This window comes from Chaetodon auriga, chromosome 5 (genome assembly GCF_051107435.1).
Source record: "Chaetodon auriga isolate fChaAug3 chromosome 5, fChaAug3.hap1, whole genome shotgun sequence".
Taxonomy (NCBI): Eukaryota; Metazoa; Chordata; class Actinopteri; order Chaetodontiformes; family Chaetodontidae; genus Chaetodon; species Chaetodon auriga.
In genome coordinates this window covers 7,326,166-7,345,084 of record NC_135078.1, presented here as the reverse complement: position 1 = coordinate 7,345,084, position 18,919 = coordinate 7,326,166, and the positions used below count along the sequence as shown (strand labels likewise).

Here is an 18,919-nt window from a genome sequence, read left to right as displayed (position 1 = left end):
CTGCTGCAGCTCCCGCCACCATCACAAGCTCCTCAATATGTGCTTTGAGTATTATTGATTGAACTTTTTCTTTATTGTTTCTGGGTGTTTTGTTATTATTATTATTATTATTATTATTATTATTATTATTGCTAGTTCTGCCAGCAGAAACCTCCTTGCTGCTCTGTTTATTTATTTTCTGCTAAATCTAACCATTTGCTAACAATGATCAATTCCTTTACAAAAGTACCCAGATCCTTTACTTAAACATTCTCTCCACACATGAATTAGGACATACATAAAATATTAATGTGTGCCTCACATGGTTTGCAACAAAAAAAAATATAATCACCACATTAAAATCCCTAAAATGGCACCTACTCTTTGTCCCTCATTAAAAAACCCAAAATGTGTGAATATGCAAATATTTTTCATTTCGCAAGTTTAACTGTTGGACACAGGATGTCTCCTGCTTCACTGTAAAAGTCAATTTTCAGAGTATGTGCAAAAACAGTGTGTAGGTGCAATGCTCTTAAAATCAGATCTCTAGCAGCACAGACATTTACGCTTTCAGCAATTTTGAGCAACACTTTTTAGACTGGAGGGGGACTTTAAGGTAAGTACTAACACAGATGTGTAACAATAGTCCATTACATGTACAAGTCCTGCATTTAAAAACTTGAGTGGAAGTACAGAAGCATCATCAGCAAGTATACTTGAAGTAGTCATTCCACAGGTAAATGCCCCTCTTTAAATTGTTAACATATGCAACAATGTGTGAGGAGTGTTTTGTCATTGTAATTGTTCTGGGTAGAGCAACTCTGAACTACTTTATGTACAGTTCAGTAGTGAAGTCCAGTGGTGTCAAACCTAGGGGTCAGGCCCCTCCTAAGGGTCACAAAATAAATCTGGGAGGTCATGAGATAGTTAAGGGGCTGGGAAAGAAGGAAGTTCTAGTATGTACATTTGTATTCTTTTATTGGGGTTTTCTGTGATCTGTAATTTGACCTTTTTCAGTGTCAAACTGTTTAAATGAAACCATCTAAGAAGAAATCTCTCTCTGGTGAAAATATTAAGAACTCATAGAAATGCAACAGGGGGCCCCTACTAGACATGGCTGTTTTGTAAGAGGTCACAAGCCGAAACAGTGGAAACCTCAGGTTTAATCTTTCACAATTTACTGCATTTTATGAGCAATGTATATTTTATGTGATATCTTAATCTGTAAAAATAAGTGTGTAACTATATTTGATAGATAAATGTAGTGGAGGAAAAAGGTACAGTGTTTGCCCTCTGAAGTGTCGTGTAGAATCTAAGAGGTATAAAATAAAATGGAATGGAAATGGAAATACTCAAGTAAAGTACTCAAGTACTTGATTGCATTTACTTAGTTACTTTCCACCATTGTCTGAAAAATGGTAGCACGCTCTTCATCAGTACATCGAACACATCCCACAACGGGGTGAACCCCTCCTCCATCTATGGCAAGACAGGAGAGCAACTTCAAATATCTTAGACTCCTTTAAGACAATGAGCTCAGTTTTGATCAACTTCGATCCCAAGAAAGACTCCATGTCAGAACACCGTCTGATTCCCTCATCTCCCGTACCCCCATCTAGCACTAGCCAATCGTATACTTAATGTCTGTGGAGTAACATCGTTAAATCTGTTTTTGTGATTTCTCCTGAAAGCAGAAAACATGTGATTCAAACCAGCCGTCATCAACAGTCAGTTCATTTTTGTGAGATGGTTGACTGCTCTACTTTTTATGGTGAAATGAGCTGTTACTGAAGTTTTGACTGAGAACACTGTTCACCTGAACTGTGTTATCCATGTGGGTATCTACACCTTTAAAAGGACCATAGGACCATTTGAGTTTTGAATGTTTTAGATGATCTACAGTTACTTTTTTATTGCATTAGACATTTTTCAGAGATTGTTATTCTACTCTGATCTATCATTTTAACAATGTATTTATTTTTTAACCCTAAATTAAGGGTCTAAGGATGTTGTATGCTGTACAGACTGTGAGGCCCCTTGAGGCAAATTTGTGATACTGGGCTATATAAATAAAATTTGACTTAACTTGACTCGACTAATTATATTTTCCCTACGCTCCTGGTTTATATTAATTCACTATGCTTTGGGGTGCCCCGGTAGCTAACCTGGTAGAGTGCATACCATGTATCAAGGCTGAGTACTTACTGTAGCTTCCCGGGTTTGATTCCAGCCTGAGGCCCTTTGCTGCATGTCATCCTCTCTCTCTCTCTCTCTCACTCACTCACACACACACACACACACACACACACACACACACACACACACACACACACATGCACACACACACCTGCCTTTCCTCTCTCTCTCCAGCAAATGAAGAAAAAAAAAAAAAGAAAAAAAAAAAAAAAGAAAATCACTATGCTTTTAAAAATCACTTGAATCTTGCTTGTCTTAAGTTTAGGGCTGTAAAGATGATGCTAAGTAATGAAAATGGATTGAGCATCATATCCCCTGTGACCCCCGAACTGTAGATACTGAACTGTGATGTGTGCCTGCTGTTGCACATGATTTAAGCAGCGTGTATGTACCAGTAATCTAATAGAGATAACAGATCCAGATAATTTCTCTGGATATGAACAGATAATGAGCTACAAGCACATACATATGACATCCATATTGGAGCACAGGATGTTGAATGGACTGTGTGTGATAAAGAACAGCCTCAGCCTGCACTCTGCATCACTGTACTGTACTTATTCATTCATTGCTGTTATTCGATCACCTCTTTTACAATTGGATATTGTTGTTTAAGCTGAAGAATTCACTGCCTTTGATTGTGACCTGCGTGTCATTTCTACATACAGAAGATAAAGGAAGAAGATGAAATTCATTTTCATGTCAGTTTCTTTGTCAAAATCTTAAAGAAATTTGATGAACAACAGGGTCAAGAACAGAAGAGACCAGAGGGACTGGTTTTGAGGAGAGGCCAGCTTCCTTCATCGAGAAAAAAAAAGACGGTGAAGCTGCCTTGAAAATATCCTTGAAAACAGGTAAGACTGCTGAAGAAGACGTCATCGGTCGTGTTTGTTGAGGGGTCAAAGAAGCTGAGGCTGCCTCCGAAATGTCAGGTCCTGAGAGAAGCACTAAACAGAGGGTGAACCAGAGGCTGCATTAAAGAAAAAGAAGCTTCCTCCAAATCTGCTCAGCCTCATACATCTGAAGAGAAGAAGCCAAACTTCTCCATTTTAGTAAGACTCACTACTTAATTACTTCAGGAGTCGATGACTCAGCTGAGCAAACTTAAGATTGCAGCAGAGGTGAATCTGAAGGCAGTTATGGACCTTGTCTTGGAAAAGGCCATGTTGAAGTCTTTAAGAAAGCGTGTGCCGCTGCCTCATTCATCTGAGACTGGATAAAAATTCAGAGTTCCTTATGTAAACACAGTTTTATGAATTCTGGATGACCCTCAGAGGCAGTACTTAACATTGGATTTAATCCATCTCGCTCATGTGCAGGTTGCGTATTTATAAATAATACACTCACAAGTAAAACAGGATGACATAAAACATAGTGTGTATAAGTCCATGTCATGATAAAAGACATCCAGACAGAATCTCCAATCAAGATTCCAAGTGACAGAACTCTGTAGCAGTCATCCAGAATCCGTTGGACTGTACTTACATACATAACTCTCTTTTTATTTCATTTCTTTCTGACCACCAGAGGCAACGCTTCACACTGGGTGATAATTACCAACATATTCATGAGGAATCCAACTTAACCTGCAACATCCTGAGGGCTCCTGAAAGATGGCTGCCTCAGCTGCCTGGGAAGCAATGATATCGACCCTGCAATAAAGGCCAAAGGTGCATGGTGTAGCCTATGTGGCTGCAGTGCAAAGCTGACTTCGAGGTACTCCTTGTAGTGCTGCCCAGGAAGTGGAGCCCCAGATATTAAGAGGCAAAAGTAGTCCTCTTGACCTGTATGCCTTCTCAATTACTTCAACAATCCACCTGAAGGGCCTCTGTTCGGTCTGCGCATGTCCTTTCCTATGACCCCCACGGCAGACAAGCAGGCTATAAGAGTGCCGAAAGCCAGCCATCATCAGGATAATATACTGATGATTGAATATATAATATATTGCCTCAAGGCCCTCACAGAGCAGAGCAGTTCTGCTGAATTAGCTTCCTCATCTTGTAGGCATGAGGGGTCATAAGCCGCCAGCTGAATAACCTGGTTAAAGTGGACCGGAGTCAGTCTCTCCGGAAACAACAACGGGTCAGGCTGAAGAGCCACTCCTGTCCCATCAGAGTTCCAGCACATGCAGGCCGCCCACGCTTTGCGGATGCCAATGTGCCAAAAGAAAGACAACCTTTACTGACTAACCATGACTGCTTCAGAAGCTCAAGGGGGGGGGGGCGAAGGGGTTCCAGCACCAGAGGTGACTGTGACTGTAGTCGGCTTGATCCCACTGAAAACTGGGGGCCAGCATCAAAACTACAGATTGTACCCTTGGGATAGAGTTGCCACCACCCATGGGTCTGTAGTGCTGTTAATAAATCCACCCCCTCAGTATGAAGACCTCCCTAGTGCACTACTACTGCTAATTTACAAAATGGGGAGCAAATAACCTGCTTCTTTAATCTGCAGCACCTCTACAGGCATCACAACAAAACAAGTTTTACCCACAAGTGAAACCACTTACTGGGGAGCTGTTGCTCTTTTACCAAAACTAACGGGGTACACGCTTTGATGAGCAAAAACACTCTCCAGGGAACAATACATTAACAAAAACTAAGAAATTGTCTACCACTAACAGAAAAATAAATAGCTGGCACTGATACAAGCTTGCTGATCACTGCAAGTGCAAACCCTTAACGGTCTGTATGAGGGGACTGTATAATCACCCAAAAATAAGAAGACAGAGGCAGAGGAAGTGTGGCACTTCACGCCTGTCAGTCTTTGTGAGAAGTGCTGCAGGCGCAACACAACGGGGTCTGTTGCACCAGGACCTGCACGAGGCAGGGATGCTGCCCACCCTGCTGTTCCTGAAGGGTCTGCAGCAGATCCTTCAGGGTTTCAGAATATATTGAGGCAGATGTACCTGAAATTTGGCTGCAGCTGGTAGAGATAATCACCACCACAATATGAGAGGGTGGCAGCTACATGGGAGAGCTGTTTGACCTCATGAAGGCCCTGGTGCCTCATCAAATCAACTTCATCCACTTACAGTAGCTGACTTGTTAATTCTTCAATATGATTAATGATTCTGAAAGAGAAACTCGAAAATTATACTTCCTTTTCTCTCAGTTGCCTCAAATTAGTAACACAACTGCAACTACATTTTGATTCTCGGTATTTGCCTCTATGCCAGAGCAACTTCACCTCTTTGATTTGTTAAGTTTACACCAACCCAAGATGGAGACAGGACTCCAGCAGCCAACAGCAAATGAGTTGAAAAAGCTGCAAAAGAGTTTTGTCAAGTCACACTTGGAAAAGGTAATCCCATATATAGTGAAGACTGACTAACTGCTGTATGAGCGATGATACGTGAAAGTAAAACCGCACAGGTGCAGTTGTGTCTGACATGCTTACCAGCTTTCACAAATGGGCATTGTGTGCACAACATTCTTGCTAAATGCAGGTGCTTTTGTTGCAGGCACTGTTGGCTGGGCTTCACGACTGAAACTTGCAAACTTTTTCCAGCGTTAACTTCTCTGATACAATAGTAATAATTTGTACATGCATTTGAGCCACGTATGTGTCCGGGTCCAGATTATATTTCATCTTATTTGAATGAAAATAAGCGTGTGACCGACGTCCCATCAGTCTGTTTACGTTCAGCACACACGGACACACTTTGAAACACAAACCCAAACTGCCCCTCCTCCATCAGCTGATGACGGTATATAATGTCAACGGTGAGCTTGGCAGGAAGTGCATCTAGTGCCTAGCTGGAACATGAGGAGAAGAAGCTGTTCAGTACGGAGCCATTGGGACAACAAACTCAGCTTTTGACGGTACAGTAACGGTGTCAGACTTGTGATAAGTGTAACGTTTCGGGTTTCTCTGTCTGTTGTTCTGTGTTCCTGATCATCTCTTGGACACAGTGTGGGTAGCTGCTAGTGTTAGCTGTTGCGTTAGCTTAGTGTTATTATTGAGCGAAGTTGTGTGTGTTCGTGTCATGATACTCCACACCATGTGCATTATGAAACATTTTGTCATAATTTTGCGGACGAATGAGTTAACTTTACGTTTTTCCAGCTTGTCACACAACAAAGTCAGCTAACTAATAATGCTGGATAGCTAGGAAGCTCAGAAAAGCTAGTCTGGTTAGCAGCCTGTGCTCCAGTGGCTTTCTTAACCAAACCTGATGAGAAACTGTTTCAGTTTAATGAAACCTTACTTATTTGACAAAGTGCTTCTCTTTACTAACGTTGTTCATACTCTGATGAATGGATTAAGTTCGCTTTTGAATTCGGTATACGTAAAACGTGATATATCCAACAGCACTGAATGTAAAATCACTCAAAGTGATGCCAGTTTGTGATATATTTGACAAAGAGAGCTGTGGGACTTCAATACTGAGCAGATAGTTAAGTTGAAATCCTACTGAAATATGTGTAAACTGATATTTTTTATGAAAACCGAAACGGAAAGGGTGTGCTTGTATTCCTTTAGAAAGCGTTTGTATCCTATTATATAAGAGTCTGTCTGCTGAGATCCAGAGTGTCAGATTTTAATCTTCTTTGGCATCAGAGACCTGCCAGCAATGAATAGCTGGTTTGACGCATTTGTTTGAATGTTACTGACCTGATTAAAAAATGTCTCAGCAGGTTTCAATTTCACCAACCTACACTAAAACCATCACACTGATGCTTGATTTCACTTTCTCTTTGCTACTGTGTACCTAATACTCTGTAAAACAGTGTATTTAATTTAGCTACACGTTTCCAACCTTGTTTTCTCTTAATATCTTATAGGGAAGGTAAACTGGGACATGGACAGTCACAGGAGAGGACGCCCGTGGGGAAAGTTAGTGAAGGTGGACTCCAGTGAGACCGTCCTGCTTTTCAACAGGGAGTGCACAGTCGGCAGAAAAAAAGGTAGGATTTGTTTCTGTATGTTAGGGCATGAACGATAAAGATTTGGCTTCACCTTTAATCTCATTTCATATAGTTGTTAACATTTTTTTTAAACCCCGCTTTAAGGAGCTCTGAACGCGGTGATGCCTGTGAACAAAAGACAGTCCTGTCTGTAGCTTAGACATTTTTGTCAGTGTCTGCAGCCTTAGAAAACCTCCCCCTTGAAAACACAAAGACTTCTTTAGTGCACCAAACTTAGACAGGCCCTTGTGACGATAACAAAAGGCTTCCATTGAGAACATGTGTGCAGAATATTAAGTAGATTTTTTTTGTGGGGGGGTTTTGCGTAAGAAAAGGTTAGGCCTATATTTCCCCCTGTGTCTGCTTTGTTGTCGAGATCTTTTGGGGGTCTACTTTTTTTTTGCAATGCAAAGCAACTGGTCTTAATTGGTCCGGTTATGTCTGGGTAATAATAGGTTTTGAAAATGTCACGAGAAGGTGAATCTTAATGTTTTGGAATGGTCAGAGCGGGAGGAAAGCCAAATGAACACGGAAGCACGTGCTGTACTTTTTAAACAGACGGATAAAGGGCACTAAAAAGCTGAAACGTAATTTGTATTAGGTCTGTTCTGTGTTTTCACGGTGGTGCTGTATTATTTCCTTGCCAGGTTGTTATCTGTCCTTTCCAGCCAACAAACTGGTATCAGGGGAGCACTGCAAGATTGTGCAAGATGAAAGCTCAGGGGAGGTGTGGCTTGAAGACATGAGGTATTGTATACTGAGTATTCGCCTATCAGAGAATTTTAACTGCGATACAAAATTAGAGCATTGGGTGTTTTGTTTCCTGAATGACTAAACAGAATATTATAATTTCTGTGGGGCACTGTTGCTTAGAAACTCAGTGCAACAAACATGCAGAGAAAGTTTAAAGAAAGCTTGTGTTTTGAGTGCTGTTCAAGCGTGTACTCCTGTATGAGCTGATACTTTCATAAAGCAAACACATGAAAGCATTACATTGTACAGTGACGCATCCCATTGCATGTTTGTCTGTAGCACTAACGGCACGGTGATCAACATGTCCAAACTGGTCAAGAAGCAAACTCACATGCTGCAGACCGGCGATGTCATCTACTTTGTGTATAGGAAAAGTGAGCCAGAACAAAGTGAGTTGTTCACACTGTTAGCCATGAGAATAATGTTTATGTGGATTTATGAGAGGGAAAGGCTGACGACATCTTCTCTTGTCCCCCTGTAGACGTCGCCTATGTTTACCACTCAATCAAAGCAGAGCAAGCTATTTCACAACATAGTTATGGTAAGTAGTTGAGTCATTCTCCACAACTCCTTTGTCGAATGCAACCCCTTTTTTTTCCCACAGCTATATTGTGTTTCACTAGTAACGCCAACCCTGTGTCTAAACTTCAGACACGGAGAGGTCTGCCCACAGTCCTGCTCCTGTTCCACCTTCAGAGATGTCACTATCTGTGGAGCCCGTAATGCTCTCGAAGGCTCCTCGTGATCCAACTCAGGAGGAACCTCAGCCCTCCACCTCCACTTCCCACTTCTGCATCAGGAGCCCAACCACTTGTGGTCCCAAGGCCGCCCCAGCCTGTCCTGCCTCTGGTAGGTTCTCTGCTTACACAGTGCTGAAGGAGGGGTGATCCATTGTGGTGAGAGGAAGGCCTTTTTCTTCAGCTCTCCCTCTGGAAATTCACATCTTTGAGTTCAATTGGTGGGAGGAGTCTTTGCAGTTATCAGGGTAGCCATGGGTCCTTAAAAAGTCTTATAAATCTCAGAGACAAATATTGTACTATTTACTTGACAACATTTCACGCATGTTGGTTTTGAATGTTTGTTATAAACTGCGCACGTTTTGGTCTTAAATTTAATTTAAAATGGTATTAAAGAGGTCTTGAAAGTCTTTAACTTGTTTCTACCGGAAGACGTGTTGTGTTCTGGACTGTTTCTTGGCTGGGAGCAGTGACCTCCCAGAGTCTGACACTGGTTGTCTGGTAGCCTCGTGGTGATAAAAAGACTCCAGGAAGTGACCTCTTCCAGCCAAAAAAGAGTCTGGCACATAGCACATAGCCCGCTTGCCTGTTAAATCACAACATGTTGTCTTTACACTTCAGTGTTTGTACCTCTGGACAGAGCCAAGCTAGCTGTGTCCCCCTGTTTTCAGTCTTTGTTCTAAGCTAAGCTACTGTTCCTTTAAAGGTAGTAACTTAGGTTGTGTTGGATTAATCTGTAAGTAGTTTATTTTGATTATCTAAAGTAGGGGTGGTTTATATGGCCTTAAAATAATATATGTATAATATACAGTAATTGCATTTACCTCATTTCAGCTGGTGTGGTCATGTTCATTCAGCCAGCCTCTGCATGTGTGATAAATGGCTGCTTCATAGCATTTTAGCAGAGCAGACAGAGGCAGAGCTGTGGCTCTGTGCTCTTCTTTTAAAGGACCTCTCTGATCACAGTCATTGATGGAAGCAGACATGTTGATCAACACTGAACATTAAGCTAACTTTAAGTCTAAAACACGTCCAGCTGGGGATCATCACGCTGTCTTCAGTCTGGTGTTTAACTGTCTGTGCTGTCTGCTCTCATCTGCTTTGTGTGTTGACTTATGTGTTTTCCTGAGTCCCTGGCTGCCTGTGAATTAAGCCATTTCCCTCTACTTTTCCTAACCTTTAATGACACAGAGGAAATGCTGCTCTGAATATTTACCCCAAAAGTGTGTGTGGCTGCTGTCACTAGTATCAGTGGAAACCACATTACAATACTGTTTTTATTTTGATGACAATTTTTTATCAAATCAAGAAAAATAGTGATACTGTCATGAACGATATATGGCACACCCCTAGATTAGACTTTTTCAACTAAATTCCTCCACCGTTGACAGTATGTACATTAAAACAACATTATTCGACCCAGGATTGTTGTTCCTCCATCTTATCAGGCCAAGCTAAAGATGCTGCGGCCCAGGAAAAAGACGTGGACAGTATGGAGCCGGAAAGCAAGAGGAGGAAAACTGATGACAGTAAGTGGTTTTTTCTTTAATATATATTTATTTACTCTGAGATCACTGTGGTTTTCTTTGATTCCTCACATTAGAGTTTGGGTCCTATTTCTGTGGTGGCAAAATGACCAGTGCAAGCAGTGCACTGCTTGATTTGGTATTTGGTGTCAATTTGGTATTTTCCTGGCCTTGAAATGTGCTATGCGTGCCTGTGTGGTACTTTTGAGCCAAGCACAGAGTGCACAGGCGGTGCACAAGTGGAAGGAGAGGAGAGGTGCAAACAGGTGGGAAGTTCATTCAAATGAAGCAGCTCAAAGCGAGTGGTTGGTATTTTGGTGGAAATTGGGTCTTAGACTTTGCACTGATGTCTCAGAGCCATGTCTGTGCCGCGTCCAAGGTCATGCAGCAGCCACGTTTGATTAAATCAACAAATCAAAACTAAATACTAAGAAATAATTATTGGAATGCAGTTTGAATTTGTTAAATAATCGGGGTGATGGTTACAGCGTCTGTTGTCCCCAGCTGCTTTCTACTGTATGAAAAGCTTCTCCTTCAGTTTATGAAATCCCTGCAGCTGTCTGAAGGCAGCAGGACATGTATGGGTTAGATTTTCAGCCTCCGATTAGAGATATGCTGCACCAGTTCTCAGCGCCTTTACACATGTCAGTCCACTGTGTTTACCTTCATTTAATCAGATTCAAATAACACCTTGCTACTACAGAGTAACTACACAGGTCCACACAGACGGCTCATTGATCATCATTTTAAGATATGATGTTACTGTGTACAGTGTGGAGACTGGACTGGATTGATGCAGTCACATAAATTGCTTCACAAAATGTACTTTTAAATGATTTGTTTCCATCATAATTGGATTAATTAGCTGTTAAAAGCCCCACACCATCTGGCTTTGGCTGCACATTCATGGTGCTGCGTGTTCGTGTTGTGCCACTTGGCACCATGCAGACAACATTGTGATTTTCCTGGAGAAGCCAATCCTTCAGTCGTTGAACTGATGTGGTTATGCTCCACTGTGATTGGCACAGGGGTGAGGTCAGCGATGTGACTGGCTGAGAGTGTGCCAGTCCTTTTGTACTTTGCACTCCTGCACAGACATGAAGCAGAATAGCAGGTGTGCCTGGAAACGCCCACACAGTCCGAGTGGTTGTCATGCTTACGCAAATAAAATGGGCCTCTTTGTGCTCTATCAGAGCGTTAATTGGAGCTTTTGTTCTGACCCCAAAAACTTTTGTTCTGACCCCAAAAAAAGCATGTAATATGAAGTTATTGTGTTTACAGATAAAGATTATGATTTGGCACACGCCTCCAGTACACAAGTGGTCGGTTCAAGTAAGGAAAGTCCCGGGAATCTTCTGTCTAAACCATCAGTGGAAGGGGCCAAGACGGATAAGATGGAGGAGAGCCTGACATGTGTTATTTGCCAGGACCTTCTGCATGACTGCGTCAGGTAAGCTCTCAAAGACCATGACATTCATACAGACATCCAAGGTCAGAGGCTTCTCTAAGGCTCTTTGCATGTCTGACAAATGCCACGTGTGTGTGTGAGTTCAATTCTAAGTCCTTTGTATTTGCTTTAGCTTGCAGCCCTGCATGCATGTCTTCTGTGCTGCCTGCTACTCAGGCTGGATGGAGCGTTCTTCCCTTTGCCCCACCTGCCGCTGCCCCGTGGAGAGGATCCGTAAGAACCACATCCTCAACAACCTGGTGGAGGCCTACCTCATCCAGCACCCAGGTTTGCACAGATAAACACTATTTTAATAGCATCTTTTATTCATGACACATTGTCACTTTATTCCATTTAAATTGCCTTCTACTGAAAAGTGGATGGGAAATTACTTTGTGTAACAAGCTTTTTAAAACTGTCATCAGAACAAGGCTGTGGCTGAGGATTTTCTACCAAAACTGACGTGATAGAGATTTACACAAGAGAAGGAATGGCATCTAAGCAAGACCGGCTTAGCTTGTGGAATTTCCAAAATGGTTTACATTCTGCCAAATCCTAATGAGATACTGACTTTGTATGCATTTGTGTGTCCCTTTCTGTCCCACAGAGAAGTGTCGCAGTGAGGAGGATCTGAAGAGCATGGACAGCCGTAACAAGATAACTCAGGACATGTTGCAGCCAAAGATTGAGCGCTCTTTCTCTGATGAGGAGGGCAGTTCAGATTATCTCTTTGAACTGTCTGACAATGACAGTGATTCCTCAGACATTAGGTAAAAGGTCTGGTTGTTTCAAAATATATTGTGGTTTTTGTATAAAAAGTCTTTGTCTCATTTTTGTCACATGTAGCATAAGCATTAGCACCGCTACCTGTTCACTGCAGAGCAGGGAATCATTCAGAAGCTGAATTCACCCAAAACACTGACCACTGTTGGGGTTTAACTGGAAAGGAGAAGCTAAAACGTAGGATAACATAGTGATATTTCTTTAGTGAACATATACAGGAAGATTTAGATGGTTGACCGTCAACATTAAACCTGGAGCTAACTCCTTCTGTCTGATAGCATCATGACAGATAGCACACTGAAAGTAATGTTAATGTCACATCTACAGCTACAGTTATCTATGTTAGCTTAGCTTTTTATGAATGACTGTTTGCTGTCTGCATGTTTTCATAGTCTGTCCCAGCTGTGTTGTTGGTGCATCGTGTCTCACTCAGTGGGACTGTAGATTCATTTAGTCCACCTGTTTTCACTCACGAAAATGAGAATTAACACTGTAGGAAAATGAACTATCAATTATTTTAACAATGTGTTGAATAGAATACGATTGAAAATCAATATAAAATGTAATGTAAAATATCAAAACATTTTTTGTTGTCCCCAGTCAGCCTCTGGTGATGTGCAGACAGTGTCCTGGCTACAGGAGGGAGGTCAGTCTGTTTGCTACAGGTTCTAACTACTGGCTTCCTGGTCTGCCAGCTCCACCACCTATACCTCCTCCACCCAAACCAGCAGCTGAGGAGGGATCTGAAAAGCCCACAGGGGAGCAGCCCTCAACATCCTCTGATATCCCCCCAGGTGATAAGTGTAGATTAGGGGGAAGATGATGCTGATACAAAAAACATGACAGTGTGTCCTGTAAATGGAAAACCCGTTTAAAATCCCACTTAAGCACAGCTGTGAGGATTCTCCTGCCTTCACATCTTTGCTCCTGTCTCAAACCTTTTTTTTGCTCCCGTCATGTCTGCAGCTCCTCAGGAGTACCGCTGCCCCCCTCAGGGCTGCCATCTCATCTGCACCTGCTGCCTCCAGCCAATGCCAGACCGACGGGCCGAGCTGAACAGCCAGCAGGTTATTGCTCAACAATGTGAGTGATCCCTGGACTTCTTCGTCCCTCTGCAGACATGTAACGTGATCGTACTGTCATTCAGAAAACCGCATGTAACTACAGTGAAAAAGAAAGCAAACTAAAACACAGGAAACTAAAATTCATAGATAATGTAAGCCAGTCAGTGCTGGTACGTTTTAAATTGTATAACACTGTTAAGTTTTAAGACACATTTGATATACAGATGCTGTGAAGTGCGCACTACATGTAAAATCAGCTGATACTTTGCCAGCCATTATGGGTAGATTGTTGCACAAAGCCCATTATACACCTCATATGCATGATGTGCTGTGTGTTGGCAGGTGTGCTGTGCCAGCGACCCTTCTGTCATATGTACTGGGGTTGCCAGAGGATTGGCTGTCAGGGCTGTCTGGCTCGATTCAGTGGTATGTACCTGTTTCAGCAAAACGGCTCCGGGGGGGATCTCTGTTAGGCTTGTTGCTGTGTGCTGGCCTTCGACCAGTATGGGATTTTTTTGACTAGTGTTCAAATGGGAACATCTGTAAGTTTGATCCTCAAATTATAAGCACTCTGTATTTCCCACAACATTGTATTCTTAGCAGGATAACTGATGAAATATATTCCTGCATATTTGTGTCAGAGTTGTCACAGCAGAATAAATTCAGGTGTTTTTCCTTTCATAACAAGCTACACTATAGAATCTAGACTTTCGGCATGACTCAGTGATTTTGGTTTTATCGTGGGAGAAACCTTTGCTGCAGCAGCTGAGATGAGCTTACCCTCCAACTCAGAGTGCTCTTCTATCTCTGTACCACAGCAATGCAGCTCATGAACTCAAAACCCGCAGCCTTCTCAGTTATCTAGCATCTCATGTATCTATTTGTACAGCAGATTTATGTGTTGTAGTTTGTTGGATGTTTCGTAGCTCAAAGCCAGTATTTTTCTCTCATCCAGAGCTCAATCTGACAGACAAATGCCTGGATGGTGTGCTAAATAACAACAACTATGAATCAGAGGTCCTCCAGGTAAGATGGACATATATTTAAAACTTTTTTTGTCGATGTTGTTGTTAGTCAGTTGTTTATTTCTATATTAGAATGCATCACCTGTTGAGGTCAGTGGTGTAGAGCATGCTATTTATGTCCTCAGTGGTTGGCTCTAACTGGGGCAACAGATGCCAAAAGTATTTACCTTCATGATGCTCACTTTGGATCTGTGTGTCCACCAAACAGCGTCTGCCACTCTAAGCCAAATAAACTCTCCAGATTATGAAATGTCAAGCAAAAAAATGTCAACAAAGCTTCTATCCACAAATAGTAGACTCCATTCACAGCCCATGCTAAGAATGTAAGATGCTTTAAATACATGTCTGCCCCTACTCATATGCATATGCAATATTAAGGTGCTTTTGTTTGTTTCCATCCTTCCACCAGAACTACCTGTCCTCCAGAGGGAAGTCATGGAGAGATCTGCACCAGGAGTCGGTGCAGAGTTTACAGCACGGATACTACAATCTGACAGGTGAGCCATCAGATCAACACCAAGCTGCTTTCATTACCAAATACTGGACTTTAATACCCACCGTGACACTCGCTGTAGACATAAGGTGGCTGAACTAAGTCCACACTGTCCTGCAGACAGGAAAAGCGATAATATCCTGTCCTTCTTGACTCTGTCTCTGTCAGATAATCGAGTCTCTGCAGATACCATCCTGTGCTTCTGCTGCGGCCTGCGAGCATTCAAGGAGCTCGCCTACAAGTATCGACAGAACATCCCTCCATCTGAACTGCCAGGTCAGACAGACCAAAATTATTTTTATATAGCCATTTTTAATGGCACTTCAGACATACTTAGACATACAACCTCAATTCCAAAATAGTTGTGAGGCTTTGTGAAAAATAAAACCAGAATGCAACCAAACTGCATCTTTTCCAGGATGCCCAATCATGATACTATCACCTGTTACCAGTCAACCTGTTTGCCTGTAGAATGATCCAAACAGGTGTTTTGGAGCATTCCACAACTTGTAAATGGAGTTACTGTTGTTTTTAGGGCAAGACTTTGACTTATCCAAGATGTTTATGTTCTGCCCATATAATAACTTCATTCGACATTCTTTCCTCAGCTGCTGTAACATCTCGTCCCGACTGTTACTGGGGACGTAACTGTCGCACGCAGGTGAAGGCCCATCATGCAATGTAAGTCTTTGTAGAAATCTGATTTGAATAGTTCTGCCCAGACTTTGGGCAGACATGCATGTTGTTCACTCATTTTACCACTAGAAGGAGTCCTTGTATAGACCTGGTCCTTTACTTCCTCATGTCTGCTGTTTAAAGACCTGTGTAAGATGCTTCATCTCTGTGGCTTTGTGCACTTAATTAATGTGGTTTCTCTATTTTGATTTCAGGAAATTCAACCATATATGTGAGCAGACACGTTTCAAGAGCTGAATGAGCAGAGTGCTTCGTTTCTTAGCATATGTGTCAAATGTAGATAACGGAGCATCTCTTGGACACGACCTCGATAAGTTTTGTCCATTATAGCCAACAGCTTTCCAGATGTTATGCAAAAGCCTAATGCAGAAATTACAATCAGTATCCATTTACAATAGTGACCAGTGTCTTACTCGACGCAGGGCTGTGTGAAGTAATGCTATGCACAATAACATTAAAGTTCAATGTTTACTAAAGTTTAAAGATGCTTTTTAGAGTCAAGACCTGTGAGGGCATTTAACACCAGCCACCTTTTACATTTTCATATGTTTTTGTCTGTGGCTCATGCATTCATTCACCAGGTAGCCATGCACCAACTGTTAGAGTAATTTATTTGTTGTTTGGTAAAAGCGCTTCCTGGTATGTCCTCCAGCCTACATGACAAAAATGTTTCTCAGATTAAGAGCGAGTGAGGCAATCTGTATGGATTAAGGCCATTTGTGTGTTTACACATGCTGGTGAGCTTGTTTTCTATTGTGTCCTCCACCAGACTTTGCAATTGAGGCTTAAAGCATCTGATGTATATTTACTTTCTATAATTGTGATATATTTTAACAGTTTTATGAATCCAGGGCTTCCCACAACACAATGCCAGTGAAAGCATGCGCCCCACAGTAAAGTCATACAGAGGCACAAGCTGCTTCCAAAATGCAACATTTAAAATATTTCATAATGTGAAAATATCTCACCTCTGAGGGTCTTTTCCTTTATTTTCACCATGGCCTTAGTGTTCCTAGATGAGGGCAAAAAGCCATGTCAAAGCCCCGTGTATGTACTAGGCTAGATTCATAATCCTATGTGGACATTTGTACAGGATCAGGAAGGGGATCAAAGTGTTGTGACACTGTCAGAGGGCACGGGGGTCTCTGTTGTATACTTTGCTCTGGATAATCATCTCCAAGGTAAGCAGTGTAGAAGGGACGCTTTCTCAGAGCCTCGTAGAAAGGACTAAGATGTGATGAAGTGCACAGTTAGTCCATGTAGACTCTTGAGAGGGAAAAAAGACTGCACTCCATGCAACCAGTAATGGTTAAATATTGAGAAGGTGCTGCTTTCAGTGGCCCTTAGCGTAGAGTTTGCATGTACAGAGTTTTGCAGGAAACACCTGCAAGAGAATGGTGCCAATATAACACAACAGCGTGTTCTGTTGTCACTTGTGTTCCAATTATATATGATATAGCTTACTTTTTTTATTCAGATGTTTTGATTTAGTCGATCCGTGTGTTGGATTTAGTTCGATTTTCTCCGGTTCCTCAGGTACACAAAGCTGCTGTTTTGTTGATTGCAGCTTAACCGTGTTTGGTGGTTAGAAAGGTTCTGTGTCAACATGCGAAAGCTGTCACTCAACAGTCATGTTGAATCCGATGACCTCTCATTTATGACTATCATCACCCAAGTGTCAGTAAGTCCCCATCATGCAAACATGCACAACAAGTATTGATGTCTACTGTAAAAAAAAAAAAAGATGACAAATCAGCTTTGGTTTTTTGGACTCACTTAGCCGAGTCAAATAAGACCATCTAGACGCTAGTCTCAAGAGGCCTTATAGATTGAAATATGAGGTCTAGATTTTTTTTTAATTTTTTTTAATTTTTTTTGTAGGATCACTATTATTAGTGTGTGTAAAATACTGGTGGACGTGAAGAATGAGGGAATAGAAATGTTTAAATAACAGGCCTTAGCTTGCATCTAGTACATTTTTTATGATTTCGCACATAAATGCTTATTTTTCCATTGCTGTTTAGCTTGGCGGTTAATTGTAGAAGAGTGCATACTAAATATGTCTAAAAATGGTTGATTGGTGTGTTTTATATTGTACAGCTAGGGATATTTGCACATAACTTGTCTCTCACAAATGGAAAGGCTTCCTTTAAGTCTGCAAGATTAGAAGAGCTGTCTTCATCCGGCACGTGAGATGTCAGTACTCTGGCTCAGAGTATCTGATTTGTGATCATATGAAGAGTTTCATTCCAAAATGAGATCTACATCATCTGGAAGAAGAATGGAAGAATTTTTTTTTAAGGATATCCTTGATTGTGCTGAATTTCATAAAATGCTGTACGTTTTTTGATATACTGATATATTGATATTTTGGTATAGCATTAGTAACATTAGCCATAGCCAATATGGATACAATATGTGTTGTTTTGAAATGTAGCTCTTCATATTTTCGTTGTATGGTTTAGTGGCAAAATGGGGTTGTGAATGGGCACTTTCCTGGCTCCTCATTTAATTTGTGGTGTGAGCAAGGTGGTTTAGATGTATTTTTCTCTTTTTTTTTTTCCTCCCTTTTTTTAACCCCCTTCAATCATGGTGGGTCCACACTGGCATTCCTTAGCAGCTCAGGCCCTCAGCACAAACCCGGTTGATCCCCCGACAGAGTGGCTGAGTTTTAATTATTCCCTACCGGAGATCTGGGCACCCTAAGCCAACAACAGTCCCAAGCCGCTCCAATCAGGAATTGGTATTAAAGAGGCTTTGGAGGAGTGCTTTGCATTCTCCCTGAGGTGGGGTATGTTGTATACTAAGGCAAATATTTACTCACTTTGTGTGCAAAAGTCTGGACCAGGCTGCTCAGCAGTATGAAAGAGGCAGGTTTCATTCTACCTCATCACAGCTCCCACATATATGGGAGACTGAACAGGCATCAGTCACTTTCACATCAGTTCAAAGCTGGGCACACGTCTCAGTACGAGGGACGGAAGTCCTCACTAATGCCTGGAAACTTTGTATGCAATGCACTATTTGAACAAATTCATTATGTAGAGTATAATCAGCTTCTAGTTCATTTTATAGAGTAGCCCTAGGCACATGCAAAAATTTTGTGAGGACTTGAGTTTGACAAATATGTATGAGCATTTGATAAATGCCACTTTACCCTGTATCTTACTCTGCATGTTGTATTAGCAAAGCTAAATTTGTCTTTGAAGTGTATATGGATCTGATTTGCCTGTTAATCTTAACAAATTAAAAGACTGATTTAGCCATCCGTAGAACCTGACTTGCTTTTGTCAATGCCTTCAAAGGCCCC

At 41.7% G+C, this 18,919-nt stretch overlaps 1 protein-coding gene across 1 annotated transcript; it reads left to right on the top strand.

Annotated features, from left to right (window-relative positions):
• Positions 1–5,883: 5,883 nt before the first annotated feature.
• On the top strand, positions 5,884–18,882 carry chfr (checkpoint with forkhead and ring finger domains, E3 ubiquitin protein ligase). Its single transcript, XM_076731591.1, has 18 exons — positions 5,884–5,999; positions 6,963–7,085; positions 7,733–7,832; positions 8,118–8,227; positions 8,320–8,379; positions 8,490–8,687; positions 10,024–10,104; positions 11,383–11,551; positions 11,682–11,836; positions 12,156–12,318; positions 12,932–13,125; positions 13,298–13,414; positions 13,738–13,821; positions 14,351–14,421; positions 14,830–14,917; positions 15,082–15,189; positions 15,522–15,594; positions 15,804–18,882. Exons 2-18 carry the CDS (start codon positions 6,980–6,982, stop codon positions 15,844–15,846), a joined length of 1,920 nt encoding a protein of 639 aa, XP_076587706.1. The 5' UTR covers positions 5,884–5,999; positions 6,963–6,979; the 3' UTR covers positions 15,847–18,882.
• Positions 18,883–18,919: the final 37 nt, after the last annotated feature.